General features: G+C 44.6%; 1 protein-coding gene and 1 pseudogene across 1 annotated transcript in view; one reads left to right on the top strand and one right to left on the bottom strand.

Moving 5' to 3' along the window:
• The window catches only part of ACSL3 (acyl-CoA synthetase long chain family member 3), a 48,580-nt gene extending 39,378 nt beyond the window's left edge, over positions 1-9,202 (top strand). Inside the window, exons 11-14 of the mRNA XM_007956517.2 lie at positions 328-519; positions 2,830-2,944; positions 5,458-5,615; positions 9,045-9,202. Of these exons, the coding sequence (XP_007954708.1) occupies positions 328-519; positions 2,830-2,944; positions 5,458-5,615; positions 9,045-9,202 (623 nt within the window). The remainder of the gene's footprint in view (positions 1-327; positions 520-2,829; positions 2,945-5,457; positions 5,616-9,044) is intronic.
• Positions 9,203-16,569: 7,367 nt separating this feature from the next.
• On the bottom strand, positions 16,570-16,995 carry LOC103192597 (annotated as a pseudogene).
• Positions 16,996-20,602: the final 3,607 nt, after the last annotated feature.

The raw sequence follows: 20,602 nt of genomic DNA, 5'->3' as shown, positions 1-20,602 counted from the left end.
TCTGCTCTGTCCTGTAGGGTCACTATGAGTTGAAGTCAACTCAACAGCAGTGAATTTTTATAGATGGGGGATGTTGGATTTTTTTAGTGTAAGTTTTTTTCTTGGAATAATGCTTTTTATGCTTACTTTTACGTGATTGAATTTTTTTCTTAGTTTTTTGTTGGTAAGTTTTGTCCATCCAGCGTGTCTGCCTTGTTTCCTTTGGGCAGCTCAAATTTGATTAAAATGAGATGTTCCTCTGTAGAAAGTAATAGCTTCAAATTTTCACATGTTGTATTAGAGGGATGAAAATATTGAATTGACTCTAAATTATTTTATGTGTATTAGGTGGATACTTTAATACTGATAAACCACACCCAAGGGGGGAAATTCTTATTGGTGGCCAAAATGTGACAATGGGATACTATAAAAATGAAGCAAAAACAAAAGCTGATTTCTTTGAAGATGAAAATGGACAGAGGTGGCTCTGCACTGGAGATATTGGAGAGTTTGACCCTGATGGTTGTTTAAAGATTATCGGTGAGCCAGCTAATACTGTTCGAATGTAAATGTTTCTGAAATGGTTTTTATAAAATAGATACTGTGTGTACACAGAAGCTGTTTAAATCTATATGTAATGTTGGTGTGGACTGTGCATCATTCCTGGTGATAGCAGTTTTTATTTTTTATTTTAAAAGCTTATTTTACGTTCAATGTTACGTGTACATTTAGTTTCACTCCTCATTTACCGTGTCCAACCCTAACCCAGTCTCCTCCCTTCCCTACCCTGTAACCCTTCCCCGTGCCCCTCATATTTATGCACTCCTGTTTGTCTTGCATTTCCTCGACCTGAATGTTGGTCCTCTGGTGCGCCATGGTCTATTGCTCTAAGGGATGTATTACTGTAGAGTGTGTGGGTGTGTCATCCTGGGTTGAGTGGTCTGTGTATACATCTTGTTAACTATTGGGCTGAGAGCCAGCCCCTGGGGGTGAGTTTTACTCCAGGCACAGAATGTATTCTAGGGCCCTAGTATTGGGAGTCTCACTAGACTCCATCCGACCAGTAATTCTGGTCATTATTGAGTTTTTGGATTTTGTTCCATGTTTTCTTTTCCCCCCCTCTATCCAGGATCTCCAGATTTGATTTTTTCCTGAGTGGTTGGCATTGGTAGCTGGGCACCATCTAGTTGTTCTTCTGGTCTCGGGGGTCATCGTGTCCTAGGGCTGATTGCTTCCAAATGCCCTTTTTTTTTGTGTGTGTTTTTCTTCGCTTCTGATGCTAGGAAACCATTAGCTGCATCTTAGAGGGCTGCTTGAAAGCGTTCAAGACCCTAGTTGCTACTCACCAATGTAGGATGTGGAACAAGGCTTTTATGTATTTTGTTGTGCCAATTGAGTCTGGTGTCCCCCAGTATTATGGTCCTGAGCCAGTAGATCTTAGAGCAATTTTTAATAGGGATTGTGTGACATTTATAGGCACTCTGGTGGCAGAGTGGTTAAAGCATTCTGCTGCTAACCAAAAGATCAGCAGTTTGAACACACCAGTTGCTCCATGGAATAAAGATGATGTAGTCTGCTTCTGTAAAGATTTACAGCCTTGTAACCCTATGGGGCAGTTTTATTCTGTCCTGTAGGGTTGCTGTGAGTCAGAGTTGACTCGATGGCAGTGGATTTGGTTTGGTTTGGGTATAACATTTATAGGGCTTCACCATATTATAGGGTTTCAGAAATGGTTCAGCAGCACTGGTGTATTTAATTACTGTTTGTTGTTGTTAGGTGCCGTTGAGTCGGTTTCTTAGAGAGTCACATTCTTTGCTGCCTGTGGAGGGTGTATGCCTGTTGTGCAGTGACCTGGCTATAGGGGAGAGGACTGCGAACCTCCTGGCAGTTCAAGCATTGTGACCCATGGAGGGCAAAGAATCCACCCTCTGCTTCTCTTCTGGGTTCTTCTCTCAGTTACAGACATTTCAGTCCCTCATGCTAATGAGGGACCTGAGTGAGAGGAGATGAGAGAGACGGCTCTTCCGTCAGCTCCCCCATATCTCCTCCGCATCCTCCTGATTGATTGTACCAAGTGCATCTCAGAGTCATCTTTGTTTCCCTGCCTGTTCTTCTTCCTGTGATTGTAGGCCCGGCCTTCACCTCCGTTGCCTGGATTATTGCAGTAAATTTCCCTGTTGCCATGCTTGCCCCCTTTGGACCCACCTGCTCATTGCCACATGTGCGTACTTCACTGATCTCACCAGACCGCTTTGTAGCTGAAACCCCTTTTAGTGGCTCCTGGAGGCCCAGTGCAGAGTGCCTCCATGATGAGTCCCTTGCTCACCTCTCGCTCCCCTTCCCGCTGTTTGCCTGCCTTCTTCACACTTTCCGTATTTTAAGCTGACATACTTCTGGCCTTTGCAGTGTGGCTCCATTTGGCTATCTCTCATCCTTCTTGGGCTCAGGCCTCCCTTTCAGGATGTCTTTTGGGATCCACACCTTGGAGAGTCTTAACCCTTAGTGCTATTGAAGTATGTTTGTGCCTCAAGCAGCTCTTCACATAGAACATGAGCTTTCACGTGGCCCTGAGTATTTTATTCACCTGCCTGGTATGGTAATGCATATTCAGCAGACATACCTGAAGCCCTGTTTAAACAGAAGCAGTTGCTTTTCTTTCAAAAGAATGTATTGGATCGTATGAAAATTAGAGGCTACTTTTATTGTGTATGTTTAATTTTATAAACCATTATCATTTAATTGACAACAAATTACTTAGGGAATGGCCAGTATTTATATGTATTAAAGGTATGATTACTGTTATTTGTTCTCCTGTGTCCCCCTTTCCCTGCTTTTGTTTGTTTTGCACAGATCGTAAGAAGGACCTTGTGAAACTTCAGGCAGGAGAGTATGTTTCTCTTGGGAAAGTAGAAGCAGCTTTGAAGAACCTCCCACTTGTAGATAATATCTGTGCATATGCAAACAGGTAAGGAAGTGGGGTTCACGCTGCTTATACTGATGTGTGTGGTATGTTATCGGTATTTCGTGCCCCTGTGGGCCTTGTTTAAGGAGTTTGGTGGTGTGGTGCCTGAGACATTTGACTACTAACCAGAAAGTTGTCAGTTCAAACCCACCAGCGACTCTGTGGAAGGCAGACTGGGCAATCTGCTTCCATAAAGATTTACTGCCTCGGAAACCCAAAGGGGATTGCTATGAGTCGGAATCAACTTATGGCAGTGAGTTTGGTTTTCGGTGGGCCTTCTTTCAGAAGCTCTGGTGGCATGGAGCCTAAGGCTTTTGACTGCTAACCAGAAGGCTGACAGTTCAAACCCACCAGTCATTCCATGGAAGGAAGATGGGGCAATCATTTACAATCTGCTTCTGTAAATATTAACTGCCTCTGTAAATATTTACTGCCTCAGAATCCCAAAGGGGGTTGCTAAGAATTGGAATCAACTCAGTGGCAGTGAGTTTGGTTTTTTTTTCCCCTGTGGGCTTCTTTAAGAAGCTCTGGTGACGCAGTGGTTAAAGCAGTCGGCTGTTAAGCAGAAAGTCAGCAGTGTGAGCCCACCAGTTGGCCTGTGGAAGAAGGATGAGGAAGACAGTCTGTGTCCACCCTGTCGGGTCACGGGGGGTCAGCACTGACTCAGTGGCAGTGGTTTAGGGGTCGGTTTTGATTACAGGCCTTCTTCTTTAGTAAATCGTCCCTAGAACTCTTGTTTTGTACTGCCTCCTCCTCCTCGTCGGCCATTAGCTGAGTTCGTTCCTTGTGATGCTTCCCTCTACATCTTCCTCTGTGGCCCTGTTTCCTGCATTACACCTCACCACGTGTCCTATGTGATAGGGATGTAACAGAAACAAAACAAAACAAAACAAAAAGTCCTGTCTTCTTTCCTGCTGCCTCTGTCTACACAGGGAAGCATCACAGACCCAGCCAGACAAAAGCACAGTTAACAAGGCAGTTGGGGAAGGGGTGTCAGGAGCGGCAGCAGCACCCCCACCCCCACCACGTTCTTCCTCACCTGTGCTAACTTGAGCCCGCTTAGGACCCTGGTCAGGCCTGGGATCTCCCGCCTGTGGCTTAACACACAGCATCCCTTGCCATGGTAACATAGAGTAGCTTAGAAGGAGAGTTTCGATCAAAATCCCAGAAATTCATTTTTTGGGGAATGTGTTGGAATTTCAGATTGGAACTCTGATTACATTTTTTCTATAACAGTATTGTCCATAGTTCCTTAAGTTCCTGTTTTAATGATTAGATGTCTTGTAGGTTAGCCTAAGAACCTGACAACAACAGTTGACATAATTATTACGGGATCATAAAGTCTGGTATCAGAAGATCAGTTTAGAAAGACACTTAGGGGTGCGGCCCAAGGTAAAGATGAACTGCTGCATTGATTGATGAGGCGTCTGCCCTTTGATTAACCATTTCCTCTTTTCTTTAGTGAGTTTGAGCACCAGATTTTCCTTATGTGATACTACCCCAAATTCTACCTCCCCTTCTCTCCAGGACCCTTTTTTCTGCCCTTCAGAAAAGTCTGTGTTTTCAGTGAGAATACTCAGAATTATTCTCTCAGCACAGCTTTTCATGATAGCAAAAGAAAAAATGAATAATCATGCTATTTTGATTTGCTGCCAAATTTCTTGACATAGTTTCTAGTTTGTACATAGATATTATTTTTGTTTAAGGCATTGCCATATACTACTGATTTTTTTCAAAGATGAATTTTCTAATATTTGTGTAATTTTCTTTTAAAAAATATGTGTATGGCACTATTCATAATAGTTCTGCATAGTTGAAATTTGTATCATGAACTAAAAGATTGAGGTTTTTTTTTTTTAGCAGTGAAATCTTTCCAAAAAATTAGAACATACGAATCAAACAATAAAGGTGACTTTTACATGAACTAAATATTAGCCACTAAACATACCACATGGATGTTTTAAAATAGTAAGAATTAAATTTACCAAGAAATCTGTAAAACAGATAGCCCCTTTACTGTATCGTGCCTTCCCCTTCACCCCAGTTAATACATGCCTCCCTCTAGTTCGTGGTTTACCCTCCTTTTCCCTCCCACTCTTGGTAACCATCAAAGGATATTTCTTTTTGTGTGAAAACCTTTTCTTGACTTTTTACAGTGTGATCTCATCCAGTATTTGTCCTTTTGTGATCGACTAATTTTACTCAGCATAATGTCCTCTAGGTTCATCCATATTGTGAGGTGTTTCACAGATCCATTGCTGTTCTTTGAAGTTGTATAGTACCCCATTGTGTGTATGTACTGTAGTTGCTTATCCACTCATCTGTTGATGGGCACCTCGGGGTTTCTGTCTTTCTGCTGCGGTGAGTCGTGCTGCGATGAACCTGAGTGTGCGTCTCTGTGTCCTGGCTCACTTCTCTGGGGTTACTTACTAAATGTCCATCAGTCAGGCAGTTACACTTCATCACCATGGTGTGCTATTCAGTTCCTTAGCTGAGTTACCTTTTAACTATTTCAGTTATCATTCCTATGTCATTGGATTTGTTGTGCCAAATCAGAAGGAACTAACGGAACTAGCTCAGAAGAAAGGACTTAAAGGAACTTGGGAAGAATTGTGTAACAGTTGTGAAATGGAAAATGAGGTACTTAAAGTGCTTTCTGAAGCTGCTATTTCAGGTGAGTACTTGGTTAAACTGATTTTAAAAACTGAGGTGAGAAGCAGTAGTACTTTTAAATATATTCAACCTGTTTTGTTACAAGGTTATTATTACATGTTGTTATTTGCTGTCGAGTCAGACTCGACTCATAGTGACCCCTCCTTTGGTTTCCAAGGCGGTATCACTATGGAAGTAGATTGCTCAACCTTCCTTCTGAGGAGTGGCTGGTGGGTTTGAACCGCCAGCCTTCTGGTTAGCAGTCAAGTGCCTTAGGTACTGTACTGCCAGAGCTCCCAGGTTATACTGTGTAGCTTATATTATTTTCTACGTAGCAAACAATAGTATTTTCCCACTGTGAATAGATGGAAGAATATATTTCTCACGCTGCTGTTCAAATCCCTCCATATTTCACACAGATCATCCCACTGTTGTTGTTAGGTGCCATCGAGTCAGCTCCTGTAATGACCCTACATACAATAGAGCGAAACACTGCCCAGACCCGTGCCGTCCTCACAATCTTTGTTAGGCTTGAGCCCATCATTGCAGCTACTGTGTCAGTCCATCTCGTTGAGGGTCTTCCCCGTCTTTGCTGACCATCTGCTTTACCAAACATGACATCCTTCTCCAGCAAAGTAAGTGAGACGAAATCTAGCCGTTCTCAGTTCCAAGGAGCATTCTGGCTGTACTTCATCCAGGACAAATTTGTTCATTCTTCTGGCAGTCCGTGGTATTTTCAATATTCTTTGTCAACACCATAATTCAAAGGCTCTTCCTTGGTCTTCGTTATTCTTTGTCCAGCTTTCACATGCATATGAAGTGTTTGAAAATACATGGCTTGGGTTAGGCACACCTTGATCTTCAAAGTGACATTTTTGCTTCGTAACACTTTAAAAAGGTCCTTTGCAGCAGATTTTCCCAGTACAATATGATGTCTCATTTCCTGACTGCTGTTTCCATAGGTGTTGACTGTGGATCCAAGCAAAATGAAATCCCTGACAACTTCAGTCCTTTCTCTGTTTATCATGATGTTGCTTATTGGTCCAGTTTTGAGGATTTTCATTTTCTTTATGTTGAGGTGTAACCCGTACTGTAGAATGTAGTCTTTTAGCTTTCCTCAGTAAGTGCTTCAAGTTACCTTCACTTTCAGCAAGTCAGGTTGTGTTGTCTGCAATACACAGGTTGTTAGTGGTTCTTCCTTCAATCCTGGCACTCTGTTCTTCATATAGTCCAGCCTCTTGGATTATTTGCTCAATACAGAGATTAAATAAGTATGGTGAAAGGATACAACCCTGACATCCATCCTTCCTGATTTTAAACCATGCAGTATCCCCTTGTTTTCTTTGAATGACAGCCTCTTGGTCTATGTACAGGTTCCTCATGAGCATAATGAAGTGTTCTGAGTTCCCATTCTTTGCAGTGTTACCTGTATTTGTTATGTATGATCCACACAGTCAGATGCCTTTGCTGCATAGTCAATAAAACACACGTAAGTTTCTTTCTGGTATTCTTTGCTTTCGGCCAAGATCCATCTGGCACCAGCGATGATAATCCTCGCACTACATTCTCTTCTGAGTCGGGCTTGAATTTCTGGCAGTTTCCTGTTGAAGTACTGCTGCAACTGTTTTTGAATTATCTTTAGGAAAATGTTACTTGCGTGTGATATCAGTGATACGGTTCAATAATTTCCACGTTCTGTTTGATCACCTTCTTTGGAATGGGCTCAAACAGCAATCTCTTCCAGTCAGTTGACCAGGTCGCTGTCTTCTAGATTTCCTGGCATGGAACAGTGGGCTTCCAGTGTTGTATCCATTTCTTGAAACATTTCAATTGCTATTTCATCAGTTCTTAGATCCTTGTGTTTCTGGGTTGTGTTTCCCAATACCTTCAGTGTAGCGTGGGTTTCTTCCTCAGAACCACCAGTCCTTGATGGTATACCACCTCCTGAGATGCTGGAATGTCAGTTCTTTCTGGTGCAGTGATTCTGTGTGTCCCTTCCATCTTCCCTTGATGCCTCGTGCATCATTTGGTTTTTGCCTGTAGAGCCCTCAGTGCTGCGACTCGAGGCTTGAACTTTCCCTTCAGTTCTTTCAGTCTGAGACATGTCAGGCACGTGCTTCCCTTTCGGTTTTCTGATCCTAGGCCCTTGTACATTTCATTGTAATATTTTACTTCACTTTCTTGTGCTGTCCTTTGAAATCTTTTGTTTGGCTCTTTTATATTCATTTGCTTTAGCTCCTTTACCTTCATGAGCAAGTTTCAGAGTCTCTTCTGACATCCATTTTGGGCTTTTCTTCCTTTCCTGTCTTTTTAATGACCTTTTGCTTTCTTCATGGATGATGTCTTTGCTTATATTCCGCTACTCTTCTTATCTTTGGTGCAACAAATTTATTCTTCAAATGGTCTCTAAATTCAGGTGGGATATACTCAAGGTCTGACATTGGCTCTTGTAGGGTTTCAATTTTCTTCAGCTTCATTTTGAACTTGCATATGAGCAGTTGCTGGTCTGTTCTGCAGTCTGCCTCTGGCCTTGCTCTGACTGATGATACCAAGCTTCTCAGTCATCTTTTTCCACAGATGTAGTTGATTTGCAGCACTCTGTTCCCACATAGCTTCCAATGCAAATTCTGGTTCACTGACAGGATTCTCTCTAGACTTTATTACTTTCATGCTTTTTGTAATACAATTAAAGAAAGCAAATAGGTATATCTTACAAAGTAAGGGTCCCTGTCCTTCCTCCCTGACCCTAGCCCCTGGAGTTGGGTTGGGTGGTATCTGTCTAATCCTGTGCATACACATCTAGCTGCATATGTTTATCCGACCTGTGCTGCAACCTGCCTTTTTTTAAAAAAAGCAAAACTTACATTGAGGAGCTCTGGGGGCACTTCTACTGCTAATCAAAAGGATAGCAGTTTGAGCCCACCAGCCACTGCATGGGAGAAAGGTGAGGGAGGCATCAGCCTCCGTGCAGATGCCCAGCTTGGGAAGCCCCACGGGGCAGCTCTGCTCTCTGCTGCGGGTTGTCCCGAGTCAGCATTGACTCGGCAGCAGGGGCTGTGGCTTGGTTTTTAACATTGTCTTGCAGAATATCTTTCCACTCTCACACATACAGATTTAACTCATTTTTAATTATATTTATTATATATTATGTATGTTTAAATATATAATATAATTATATTCCATTTTGTGCCTCTGTAATTCATTCTCTTCTTGATGGCCATGTAGTTTTTGTGTACAGTTTTTGCCATTGTAATCCTCACTCCTACCCATTATTTAGTGGTAGGATTTCTGAGGGATAGATTGATTACAGGTGTGATTCCTGGACCCTTGATTGTGTGTTTGGATGGGTACTCAAAGACTGAGGAAGTTAAACTGTTTATTTGCTCAAAATTTTAATTGCACATTTTTAATGCCTTTGCTTTTTATTCCCCCCCCGCCCCCATCATCTTAGCAAGTCTGGAAAAGTTTGAGATTCCAGTGAAAATTCGTCTGAGCCCTGAACCGTGGACCCCTGAAACTGGTCTAGTGACAGATGCCTTCAAGCTGAAGCGCAAAGAGCTTAAAACGCACTACCAGGCGGACATCGAGCGAATGTATGGAAGGAAATGAGTCTCTTCCGGCGTTGGTTTGCTACAGTGAGCTGAGATCAAATAGGAAAATACTTGAACCGCACGTCTCCAGCTGTGAGGCAGACCCCGTTCCTCATAGTCCACCTCAACTGTTACTGCTCATGACATCCCCGTTTTTAACTGACAGGATTAGTAAAATATTAAGACAGCAAACTTGTGTCTGTCTCTTCTTTCCTTGCCCCCCCTCTGCTCCACTCCTACCTGTGACTACTCGTCAGTGTGAGGATTTTCCTGAATCTCTGAGGAAGCAGTGATTTTAAAACCTCAAGTTTTTAAACATGATTTATATGTTATGTATAATGTTCAGTTTGTAACTTTTTAAAGTTTGGATGTATAGAGGGATAAATAGGAAATAAAAGAATTGGTTATTGGGGGCTTTTTTACTTACAGTATTTAAAACTACAAGGGTATTGATGTGAAATTATGTAAATTACAAATGCTTGTGAATCAAATCATTGTTGAACAGAAGATTTGTTGCTGTGTAATTATTGTCTTGTATGCATTTGAGAGAAATAAATATACCCATGCTTATGTTTTAAGACTTTGAGACCTTGTGACTGGATGCCTGACAGTGTCTTCTTTATATATTTATTGTTTATTGGGGTGGAACCTGGTTCAGTTCTGCATGTAATCAAATGGTAGCAGAGAGCCCTGGTGTAGTAGTCAAGGAGCTCCTGCGGCCAGTGAGTGCCAGATGATGCTTTCTGGTAGCTTTCCCAGCCGGGTGCAGCCTTTTGAGCTTTGGAAGCTTGGAAAATACCTGGCTTGACCGGATTCCATCGTGAAGGGAGAATTTCAAACACAAAGGATAGAAAGTGATGTATATTTCATTTGACCTTGTACAATTGAGTTATTTGTATTCATAACATGTTAATTATGGAAAGTTATTTCTGATTCTCTTACTGTACCTTTTGTCTATACTGTTTCATCATATATCTCATTTCAGAATTTGAATATTTTTTCTTTTTGATAGTTTGCATTGAGGGTGTGTGTGTGTATGTGTGTGTGTGCGTGTGTAGCTTATTGAAAAAATCACCTTTTTCCTTCCTTAACCTTTCTACATCAGAAAATGAAATGATTTGGAAGGCTTTTGATAATAGCATTCTCGCTGAGATGCCTGATAAGTTAATTAATCCGATCATGAGGTTAGTTCAGATTTAATTTAAGTATTTTTCTGTCAGGATAGAAATTTGCCGTTGTGGTAGAATGTCACTCAAGTGATCGGCTTTCCATGCACACTGCTTGTCTGTTGTTACTGAAGGGTCGTCAAGAGTAATATTGCACCAACTAAGACGTGTTCAAATAAAGACTTCAAAGTCATAGTTATACCCCTTTTTTCTTGTCACACTAGTTGTTTTCAGGATTGGCATCAAATGACCAGAAAAAAAAAAAAAAAGGTAAGAGATGAACAGAGATCTTGTGTAAGATAATAGGAGTGTGGAGAGGATGCAGGTAGGGAGTTGTCCCTTAAGCACATTTTTTACCATGTTTGAATGCTTTTTGTCATTTAACTTTTAATAAAGTTTGGGGAAACTACCAAAGAAATAAGTAAAAACAAAAATGAAATTCCTTTTTCTACATCAGGATGATGATCTCTGAAAGAATTAACATCAGGGTGCGCGGAGAGACTGCTCCTGATGTGTTAACCTTTTGAATAATTTGCTTCAAAAGAGTTTTTAAAGGTTATATTTACAAAAGAACTTGATGCGTACGAGGAGATACCGCTGGCTGCTCCCGTAGAGTGGCAGGTGAGTGTGCGGTTCACTGATGCACAGAAAACGGTCGTTTCAGAAACAGCCAGCAAGGCTGGAGTCATGTGTATCTAGACCTGTTGCTCTCGTATAGATAAAGACTGTAAATCTTTCCAGTCCTCCCACTCCTTCCTGATATATAAGTCAAACGCCTTCTGAGTCATTTGAGGAATTGTTTTATTCTCCCCTTTCTCAGGAATACATTAATAATGAGTAAGATAAAAATGCGGCAGCATTAATCAGAGACTTAGCAGGAACTGATGTAGAACCCGAAGTCGGCCTGGTGTTTCTTGCCGTCCCTCCTCTGCGGTTCTTAGAGAAAGCACCAGTGTGAGGCTGGCTGCACGCCAGCCCCCGATGTGAGTCACCACCCCCGCGGAGCTGTGCCCCCGCCCACTGACGTACCCCCGCCCACTGACGTAGGGCAGCTCCACAGCTTCCTGCCTTCCCCAGTGGCACGCATGCAGTTTTCGTGCAGCGTGATGGGCGGCTGGTGGAGCAGGGGGCCGTATTTTCACAGGTAGGCTGATAGGCTGAGGAATGCAGACTCGCCCATGGCAAGACGCCCGTGGTCACTGTGGGCCATTGATGACAAAACAGTTCTGATTCCACATACATGAACAAACGCCAGTCTTGGGAGTGCAGTACTGCTTCCAAGAATCATTTTTGAATTTTATGATTGGTGGGTCCCTTTTTCCTCTCAAGTTTTTCCTGCAGACTCATGCCGTGGCGGCTGTGCTCTGTAAGACGGTCCCTTGCTTGTGAGCTCTGGTGTAATTACAGTAGTTAATAGAATTTGAATGTTATGCACATGACTTCCATTAATCCTCATGGCACTGCCAGTAAAATGTATGTTCGCACTCCCCGATCTTGGTTCAGGACGGAGAGCGTCAGTGGTTCGGTGGGAGAACTCCCACCTTCCGTGTGGGAGAATTGGGTTTCAATCCTGGCCGGTGTACCTCATTCCCAGCCACCAGCTGTCTGTCAGTCGGGGCTCCCGTGTTGCTGGGATGCTCAACAGGATACAGCGGAACTTTCAGACCAAGAGTAGGGACAAAGGCCTGGCAGCCATTTTCGAAAATCAGCCAGTGAAAATGAATCACCCCAGTCACATTGCCTCTTGGACTTGAGGTCCCTGGGAGTTGGGCGGAGTGACCGCAGCTAACAACTACTGCAGAGAAGCAGCAGAGGCTTTCAGCATGAAAGGAGAGCTGGGTTGAATCCCAGCTGGTTGGAAGCACACCGCAGAGCCTGCTTTATGGCCGGATTTTCTTCTCTCCACTAATTCAGGGAACTCTGATCTCCTGGGCCTCAGACTCTCTCGGTTGATGCTGCCACAGCTCCCTCAGCCATCCTGCTGTCCCTAATGGTGCTGACCAGGAACTGCAAGCCTTTCAGCCTTCCTCGGTGCCTTGGAGCAATGGGGCTTGCCCAGTTCTGCCCGCGCAGCCCCTGCTGCCTGCTCCTGTGGGTCTGTCTCGGCCCACTGCCACTGCACCACCTGCCAAGGACAGTCAGTTGATAACTTGTGTACCTGGTACCGTGGCAGGTGATTTCCGTATGAAGAGTACGAAAACACACACTGTGTTGTGCAAACATGCAGACTGCTATAGCCTTAGAGTGGACTTTTAACTGGATTTGAGCAGGCAATTTTATTATCCTGTTCCTAAGAAGTCAGTCATTCTAGTAATTTCTAGTTTGACTTGCATATAAAAATAAGTCATTTCCCATTTAAACTTTCCAGCCAAGGGCTTTTTTTTTTTTTACTGCTTTGTTGAAGTATAATTTACATAACATAAAATCCATCCATCTTAAGTGTACAGTGATTTTTAGTAAATTTATAGAATTTCACCCCACTCCAGCTCTGGAACATTTCCATCATCCCATAAAAGATGCCTCGCCCATTTGCAGGCATTCCAGGGCTGCTCTTGCCTCTTGCCCTGGAGTCTTACACAATTTCAGAAGAAGGGAGAACATTCTGCGGTCCCTCTAGTGCCCCGTTCCCAGCTGTGGCCTCCATACCAGTAGTGGCCAGCATCACAGCAAAGAGCCTGGGAGCTGGTTCTCTTGGCCCTGGGTGGCTTGGCTCCAGTGAGCCTTAGACACTGGCAGGCTCTTACTGTGACTTCATTCAGAGCCTCCCGCTGTGGGGAATCCTTTGGGGGACCACCTCGCTAGCCAGATCCCGACCCAGCCTTTCTGTAGAGTCCTTTTGCCTCGATGGGGAGATTCTGGCATAGGGCGAGGGCTGATGTGTGCTGAGCCCCCCACCATCAGTCTTTCTGGGCCCAAGGTTAGCCTGATAGGCCCCATGCCCATGCCTGCCAGCTCTAGGGAAATGGTGTGGTGGGCGAGGGGCTGCTCCCGTGGCTTCTCCCAATTCAGAAGGCTGCACTGTCGTCTTTCTGTGATCCGTCTTCAGGTTTCAGCGACACTGGAGTGGTTTGCCACTCCTGCCACTGAAAAATTGCTGCTGAGGGGTGAGTGCACCCCGCATCCTAGAAGACAGCTCCAAGGGCAGCAGGCCGTGCTCCTCCAGTAAACAGTTGCCACTGAGTAGACGCTGACTTCTGACCCCATGTGTGTCAGAGCAGCACTGTGCTCCACAGGGTCTTCAATGGCTGAGTTTTTGGAAGTAGATGGCCAGGCTGTTCTTCCAAAGTGCCTCTAGGTGGATGTGAACCTGCAACCTTTTGGTTAGCAGCCGAGTGCTTTAACTGTTGGCATCATCCGGGGACTTCATGGCACTTTCCTAACCCACTGCTGTGGAGTAGATTCCAACTCCTAGTGACAGAACAGAACGGCATAGGGTTTCCAAGGCTGTAATTTTTATGGGCAAACTACTTCCATAGTGATACTGCCTTGGAAACCCAAGGAGGGGTTGCTATGAGTCAGGTCCGACTCGATGGCAAATAACAACAATTTTTATGGAAAGGAGCCAGCCCAAATGGCTCAGAGGTTAAGCACTTGGCTGTTAATTGAAAGATCTGTGAGGTTTGAACCATCAGCCATTTTGCAGGAGAATTATGAGGTAGTTTGCTTCCCCAAAGATTTGCAGCCTTGGAAACCATATGGGGCAGTTCTACTGCTCTGTCCTATAGGGTTGCTGTGAGTTGGAATTGACTTCACAGCAGTGGGTTTGTTTTGGATAATCTATGGGAAGCCCTGGTGGCACGGTGCCTAAGCGCTGGGCTGCGGCGAGTTTGGCATCAAACCCACCAGTTGTTTCCATAAAGAATCAACTCAATGCCAACGGGTTAATCTTGACTGAAGCAGGCCATCACATCTTTCTTTTGTGGTGGTCTCGAACCATCAGCCTCTTGGTTAGCAACCGAGCACTTAACTACTCTGCCAGCAGGGCTCCTGCCATACCTAGGCTCCCGTAAACACCCCTTCTCGCTACCACTTTATGTCTTAGTTCACAAAAGATGCCGTATCTACCTCATATGAGTCATAGCACGTGCCAGGACCCAGCATCTGTGAACCAAGCCTTGTAAACAGGTGCTTTTTCCACATGGAGCCCTTCACTTTCTGTTTGAGTACTTCACGTGGGGTCCTAAACGTCAGTGCTGCGTGTACCCTACAAGCCTCAAGTTGAGGAAATGGAGGCTCAGAGACTCCATAGACTTGACCTAGTCATACCTCAGCTGCAAATAGGTCTGACTCCAGAAGTGGGAGGGAAAAAGGAACAAGGAAAAAAAAGAACAGCAACACGCTTTTTCTTTTCTCTCTCAGCTCATCTTTTGAAGAAAAAACAACAAAAAAAAAAAACAACAACACTTCACTGCCGTGGAGTCGGATCCGACTCAGCGACCCCTCCTTGGTTTCCGAGGCGCTATCTCTACGGAAGTAGATCGCCCAGGCTTCTTCAGGGGTCTTGTTTTGCGCCCCCTGGTGGCGGTGGTGTGGAGTTCTGGTTGTGTCTCTCGCAAGAGGTTGGTTGTCTCTGCTGTTGGCAGTGGCCGAGATTCTGACTAAAGTTTCTGCTTGTTCTGTAAGCAAACGCTTTGCTTCCCTGCAGACGTATCGTTGCCTGGACGTACGTTGTTAGCTTAGGTTGGTGCACATTGGTGAGCGTTGCTAAGCCAAAGACGATGCTTCACTGTTGGCCAAAATCAACCCATTCTCCAACTGCAGGAAAGTACTCACTCACGCTGTGGAGTCAATTTTGCCTCGTAGAGACTCCCTCCTTGGGTTTCCAAGGCAGTATCTCTATGGAAGTAGATTGCCCAGTCACATTAAAACCATGCTGTGGTCCTCTGATGGTATATTATACAGTTATTAAAACCCATCTACTTAAATTCATTCCATTACATATCTGCAGCAATTAGAAGCCACAGACTAGACGAAGCTCATAGACATGCTGAGTGGAAATTACAAATAGCGTGAGATATGTAATGTGTTAGCAGGGTGAGCCATGTGATAGGAGCACATACAAACAGGAGAACGAGGACACGGGAATGAAGGTTACAGAGTACTGTTAATAAATAATATAAACAAAAGTGTGCCATTAACTGAGGAGTATGATTAACTCAACTCTCTGCATCTCTCAAAAAATTTGGTAACAAGGTCAGAGCACTCATGACAATGTTCCATAAAAGCAGGGGCAGATAACACTGTCTACAAAGCATGACCTCAACTCTTCAGAAAGGTACACACAAATACACGTACAGATTAATGAACCTGGGATGAGGATCATTTAAAGTCTCCTGTATTTTCTAATTTTTCTTAAAGGCACGTCCTTTTTTTCACATTTATGAAAGTTGAAGGAAAAGAGACAGCACAATTACAGTTCAGGGGTGGTAGTCTACGCACCCTTTCCCTGAGACTGGATTCGCTGTCTTGGTTCCTTTACAATATGGGACCCTAGTCTCCCTAAGGAGTCCTTGGGTGGCACAAACTGTTAAATGCTTTCAAGTGCCCTAAAGAGTGGTGGTTTGAACCCACCAGAGGGGCCTCAGAAGAAGGGCCTGGTGGTCTTCCTAAAATTTAACCCCTGAAAGCCCTACCAAGCATGGGGTGGCCGGGAGGCAGAATCAGCATCACAGACACTGTTCTCATCCCCCCAGGCCAGTGTGTAAGCGTAAGCTGAGCTAGAATAACCAACCGTAGCTCTGTGTTGTCTTCAAAACTCCTTGGCTAATATTTTTCATTCTGTTTCTTTTTTTTTTTTTAAATGGCTCCATGTTGTATTCTTCACCCTGACCATTTTTATGTATTGAAGTAATTTCCAATTTATAGAGAAGTTGCAAACATAGTGCAAGAATTCCAACTTACCCTTCATCTAAACCAAACCAAGCCAAACTTGGTGCTGTTGAGTCGATTCTGACTCATAATGACCCTCCAGGGAAAAGAGCTCTGGTGGTGCTATGGTGAAAGCAAAAGGTCCGTGGTTGGAACCCACCAGCCACTCTGCAGGAGAACGCTGTAGCAGTCTGCTTCCGTAAAGATTCCCAAAAACAATCTCACTGCCGTCAAGTCAATTCCGACTCAGAGAGACCCTAGAGGGCAGAATAGAATTGTCCCATAGGGTTTCCAAGGCTATGAATCTTTTTTTTTTTTGGAGTTTTTACGGTTTATTTAGCACAAATAAAACTTATAAATGAGCTGTCCATTCATTTTCTTCACTGCGCAGCCTGGCATTGGGATCGGTGACTCTGATGGATGGCCAGCTGGGCTGCTCTTTCCATGATGGCTTTGTGGTTCTTGGAGGAAGCATTGTGTGCAGTCCCAGTACAGTAAGACTTGTTGCGCATGGGTGGCACTTCCAGCCCTTGATGTTGTGGACCAGGAGCTTGGGGAAGCCACTGGGCAGCATGCACTTTGTCTTCTCGTTGCTCCCATAACGAATATTGGGCATCAAGACCCGGCCCTTAAATCTGCTCTGCACCCTGTTGTCCATGCCTCTGGGCTTTCACCAATTGTGCTTAATTTTGACGTAACGGTCTGACTGATGCCAGAAGAACTTCTTGGGCCTCTTTTTGACAATCTTGGGCTTTACCAGGGGTCTGAGGGCAGCCATGATGCCGGTCAGAGATGGCTGTTGCTGAGGTCCAGCCTCAGCTGTGGGTCTCTGGAGGGAGAGGTGGCATCGGCGAGATGAAGGAGACACACTCACACAAGATGAAGATGTGCCCCACATAATGAGGTGGCCTTCTTTATTTTATACTATATTGCAGATTACAAATGACAAAGCAAAATGACAAACCCACAATTCTAGGTACATGGCTGTGGGCTATTAACTTTCCAAAACTTATAAAACTATTTTTAAATTTATAAACTAGACTTAAGTCTTATCTTATCTAACTTATCTATCATTAACATTATACAAGTAAAATGTGCTAGACAATGAGGTACTAAAACATGTAAAAATGGTCAGGGTGAAGAATACAACATGGGGCCAGAATGTGTGACCCAACCTTGTGGTTGGCACCATTCTCTGAATTACCACCAGCCTGGGGGTGCAGATGGGTCTACATAGTCCAGTAACATATACTTGTGGCCTTTTAGTTTCTTAAAATTACTGTTCCATTGCTTGATTAGAGTATGTCTCTGTGCAGTAGTTTTACATCTAGGCCCTGATCGTTTTAATCTCTCTAAGAAAGGGAGAGAGTTAAAAGGAACTCTTTTTCATCTACCCACACCATTCTTTTACCTTCTATGTATGCCCCAGTATAAGGAAGAGGAAGGTCAGGCCATCGGGAAGGTTTAGGCTCCCTTCCCCGAGGAGGATACTAAAGTCTACCATTAATTCTATAAGCTACATTAAAAGGAGGCTTAACTGTAGGAGGCAGCCACTTAGGCCAAGGTTTTTTCCTATCAGGAGTAATCCCTTTTCTATGTTGTGTTGCAGGGGTTGGTATTGTAGGAGGTTGAGTAGCCATGAGATCTTTCCACCAATATGAATTCTCAATGTCTTTAGGATTCCCAGGGGCCTTTCCAGCTCTGGCTCATCATGGGGATTTCTAGGAAAACCAGGGTTTTTGGAATTGGAAATCAGAGAGTCATCTGGAAGGTGGCCTGATTCATGGGAAACATGAAAATTAGTTTTGGACCCTCTGGGATGAACCAGAAGGAGCATGATCACCATAAAGATTATTGTAGCAATTCAGATAACGGACCAGAATACAATCGAAAGTAAAGGTGGAATTGGCTTCCGCCCAAGACTCTTGACAGCTGGAGCTTTGTCAAGCAGCAGCTGTAGAGGTCTGGGCATCACCAGGCTGTGACCTCGGTAGGCAGTGCCAAGGAAGAGGTCAAGGCTATAAATCTTTGTGGAAATTCCACTGTGTCCCATATGGCCCTGCATCGTTCTCCCACAGGGTGACTGGTGGGTTCAAACCGCTGACCTTTTGGTTTGCAGCTGAGCGCTTGCCCTTCATCTAGACACCCCAGATGTTAACATTTTACCACACTTATGTTACCATTTTCTTTTTCTCTCAATTCTTTCTGAGCTGTGCACCTGTGCACGTGTGTGTGTGTGTGTGTGCACGTGTTCACTTGTGTGTGCTTAAGTGCTTTACACTCTGTTCTGGTTCCCTAGTTCTGCTCTGACAGGAATACACCACAAATGGGATGGCCTTAACAAATAGGAGTTTATTCTTACAATTTGAAGGTTTTAAGTCCAAGTTCAAAGTGCCAGGCTCTAGGGGCTGGGTGACAGCCCCTCAACCTTGGGCTTCAGCTCTGCCTCTAGCTCCCAGCCCACTGAAGCTGGAGGCATTTCTTCACTCAGACAGCTACTGATTGCTGAGGCTGAGAAGCCCAAGGTTGACAAATAAAATGGCACAGTCCCGATGTTACCAAACCACATGGCAGGTTAATTTAATTTAAGTCCATTGTAAATCCCAAGGTAGGCAGAGCATGGCAAACTGCTGAACAATGACCCAGCTACATGCAGGGTCCAAGTGTGCCATAGGCTAGAGACCATTCCCGAGGCTTCTCCTAATATACAGGAAGTAGATTCACATCCCAAAGGGAGCTACTCAGCTCCTTGTGGTAGATCCCACCATGGAGTTGGTTGCCAGTCTCATCACGGGGAATAACTACCACCAGCTGCCCAGCCACTCAAAACCAGGCCCAGCCAAGCTGACACACAACATAACCACCACACACCCTTTCAGTGTGCTTGTTTTCTGATGTCCCCATCACTGTGCTAACATCCAGCACTATGACTTAGGGTGGCCCTTGGGCCACTGGAGCCACTTTGTTAACTTTACTCAGCCCTTCAGATTTTAGCTCAACCGTCACTTGCTCAGAGAAGCCTTCTCTGAGTCCTTTGAAAAGATCCGACTTCCCCTTTTCACTCTAATTGTACCATGTAGTCCAGCTCTGAAGCACGTGTCATGGTTATAATTTCCTATTAGGACTATAATGTGAAACCTAATGCCTTTCTCCTTTACTGGTTCTGTGATCTTGGCCACATTTATTTTGCCTTACCTTTCTATCTTCACCCCCTGCACAGTGCCCAGCACATAAAACTCACTGCTATCAAGTCGATTCCAACTCATAGTGACCCCTATGGTGTTTCCAAGGCTGTAAATCTTTATGGAAGCAGACTATCCCATCTTTCTTCCATGGAGCGCCTTGTATGTTCGAACCACTGACCTTTCGATTAGCAGCCAAATGCCTTAACCATTGTACCGCCAGAGCTTCTTCAGGCACATAGTAGGTGCTCAATAGATACTTCTTGAGTGACTATTGAGTACTGAGCCATGCAGTAGCGTGGCTGAAAATGTTATTACCACCCCCAGCTCCATTCTTTCATCTCAGTAATCATCCTGTTTGGCTAATGGTTTTCTGATCTTTATTGTCATGGAAATACTGCATATTAGTCCAATGATTGCTAAAATTGTTCCAGCTAAAGTACACTGTAATTATTAACAAGAAAATGACACAGCCTTTCCAAAGGCCATACCAGCAGCTGGATTGAATTTCAATGGTGGGAGGTGACTTCTGCACAACGGATGGACCCACGAGGTTTATTGTAAAATGAACTCACCAGGGAGGAGGCATACTGTTTCCCATGGAGCAAAGACTCCCAGGATCACCCACTGAACTAAATCACCCCAGGATCCAAAAGATGTGTGTTTCTCAGGCTACAAGCGGGAGGGAACTTGCTTCTGAGTCCAGACACCTCATTGGTTTCCTGTCTGATGCCTCAGAGCGATGGAGTTGAGCTAGGTCACCATGTAAGCTGAGCTGCTCTCCTCTCCAGGCTAGGGAAGAAGAGAAATTGAACAGAAGCACCAGCTGCTTCCCCCACCCCCGGTGTGTTTTAGGCAAATAGGCTGTAGTCGGTGCAGTTGGAAAGGAGCTTGCACTGGGAATCCAGGTCCAGCTGCCTCTTGAACTCAGACACTGCCTTCTTTCAGGTTTCTGAACCCCGGCAGGAAAGCTCTTGGAGGTGGGTAGGCTGGGGAGCCACGATGCCAAGCCCTGGCGGAGCCCCTGGGGATCACTGGTGTGGGAGAGTCGTCGCAGCCCTCCGCGGACCGGAAGAGCATTTGCAGGACTGCTGGGAGCAGCCTTCCCCTCCAGTCTCATCTCCCGGCTGCTCGCCAGGGTTAGATGCACATCCTGTGGCAGCGACAGGCCCCAGGCTGTGGTCCCCAAGGGGCACCAGTCTG

The sequence above is a fragment of the Orycteropus afer genome, unplaced genomic scaffold (assembly GCF_000298275.1).
Source record: "Orycteropus afer afer isolate SDZICR_OR568_19922 unplaced genomic scaffold, OryAfe1.0 scaffold00002, whole genome shotgun sequence".
Taxonomy (NCBI): domain Eukaryota; kingdom Metazoa; phylum Chordata; class Mammalia; order Tubulidentata; family Orycteropodidae; genus Orycteropus; species Orycteropus afer.
This window is presented reverse-complemented; position numbering and strand designations above follow the sequence as displayed.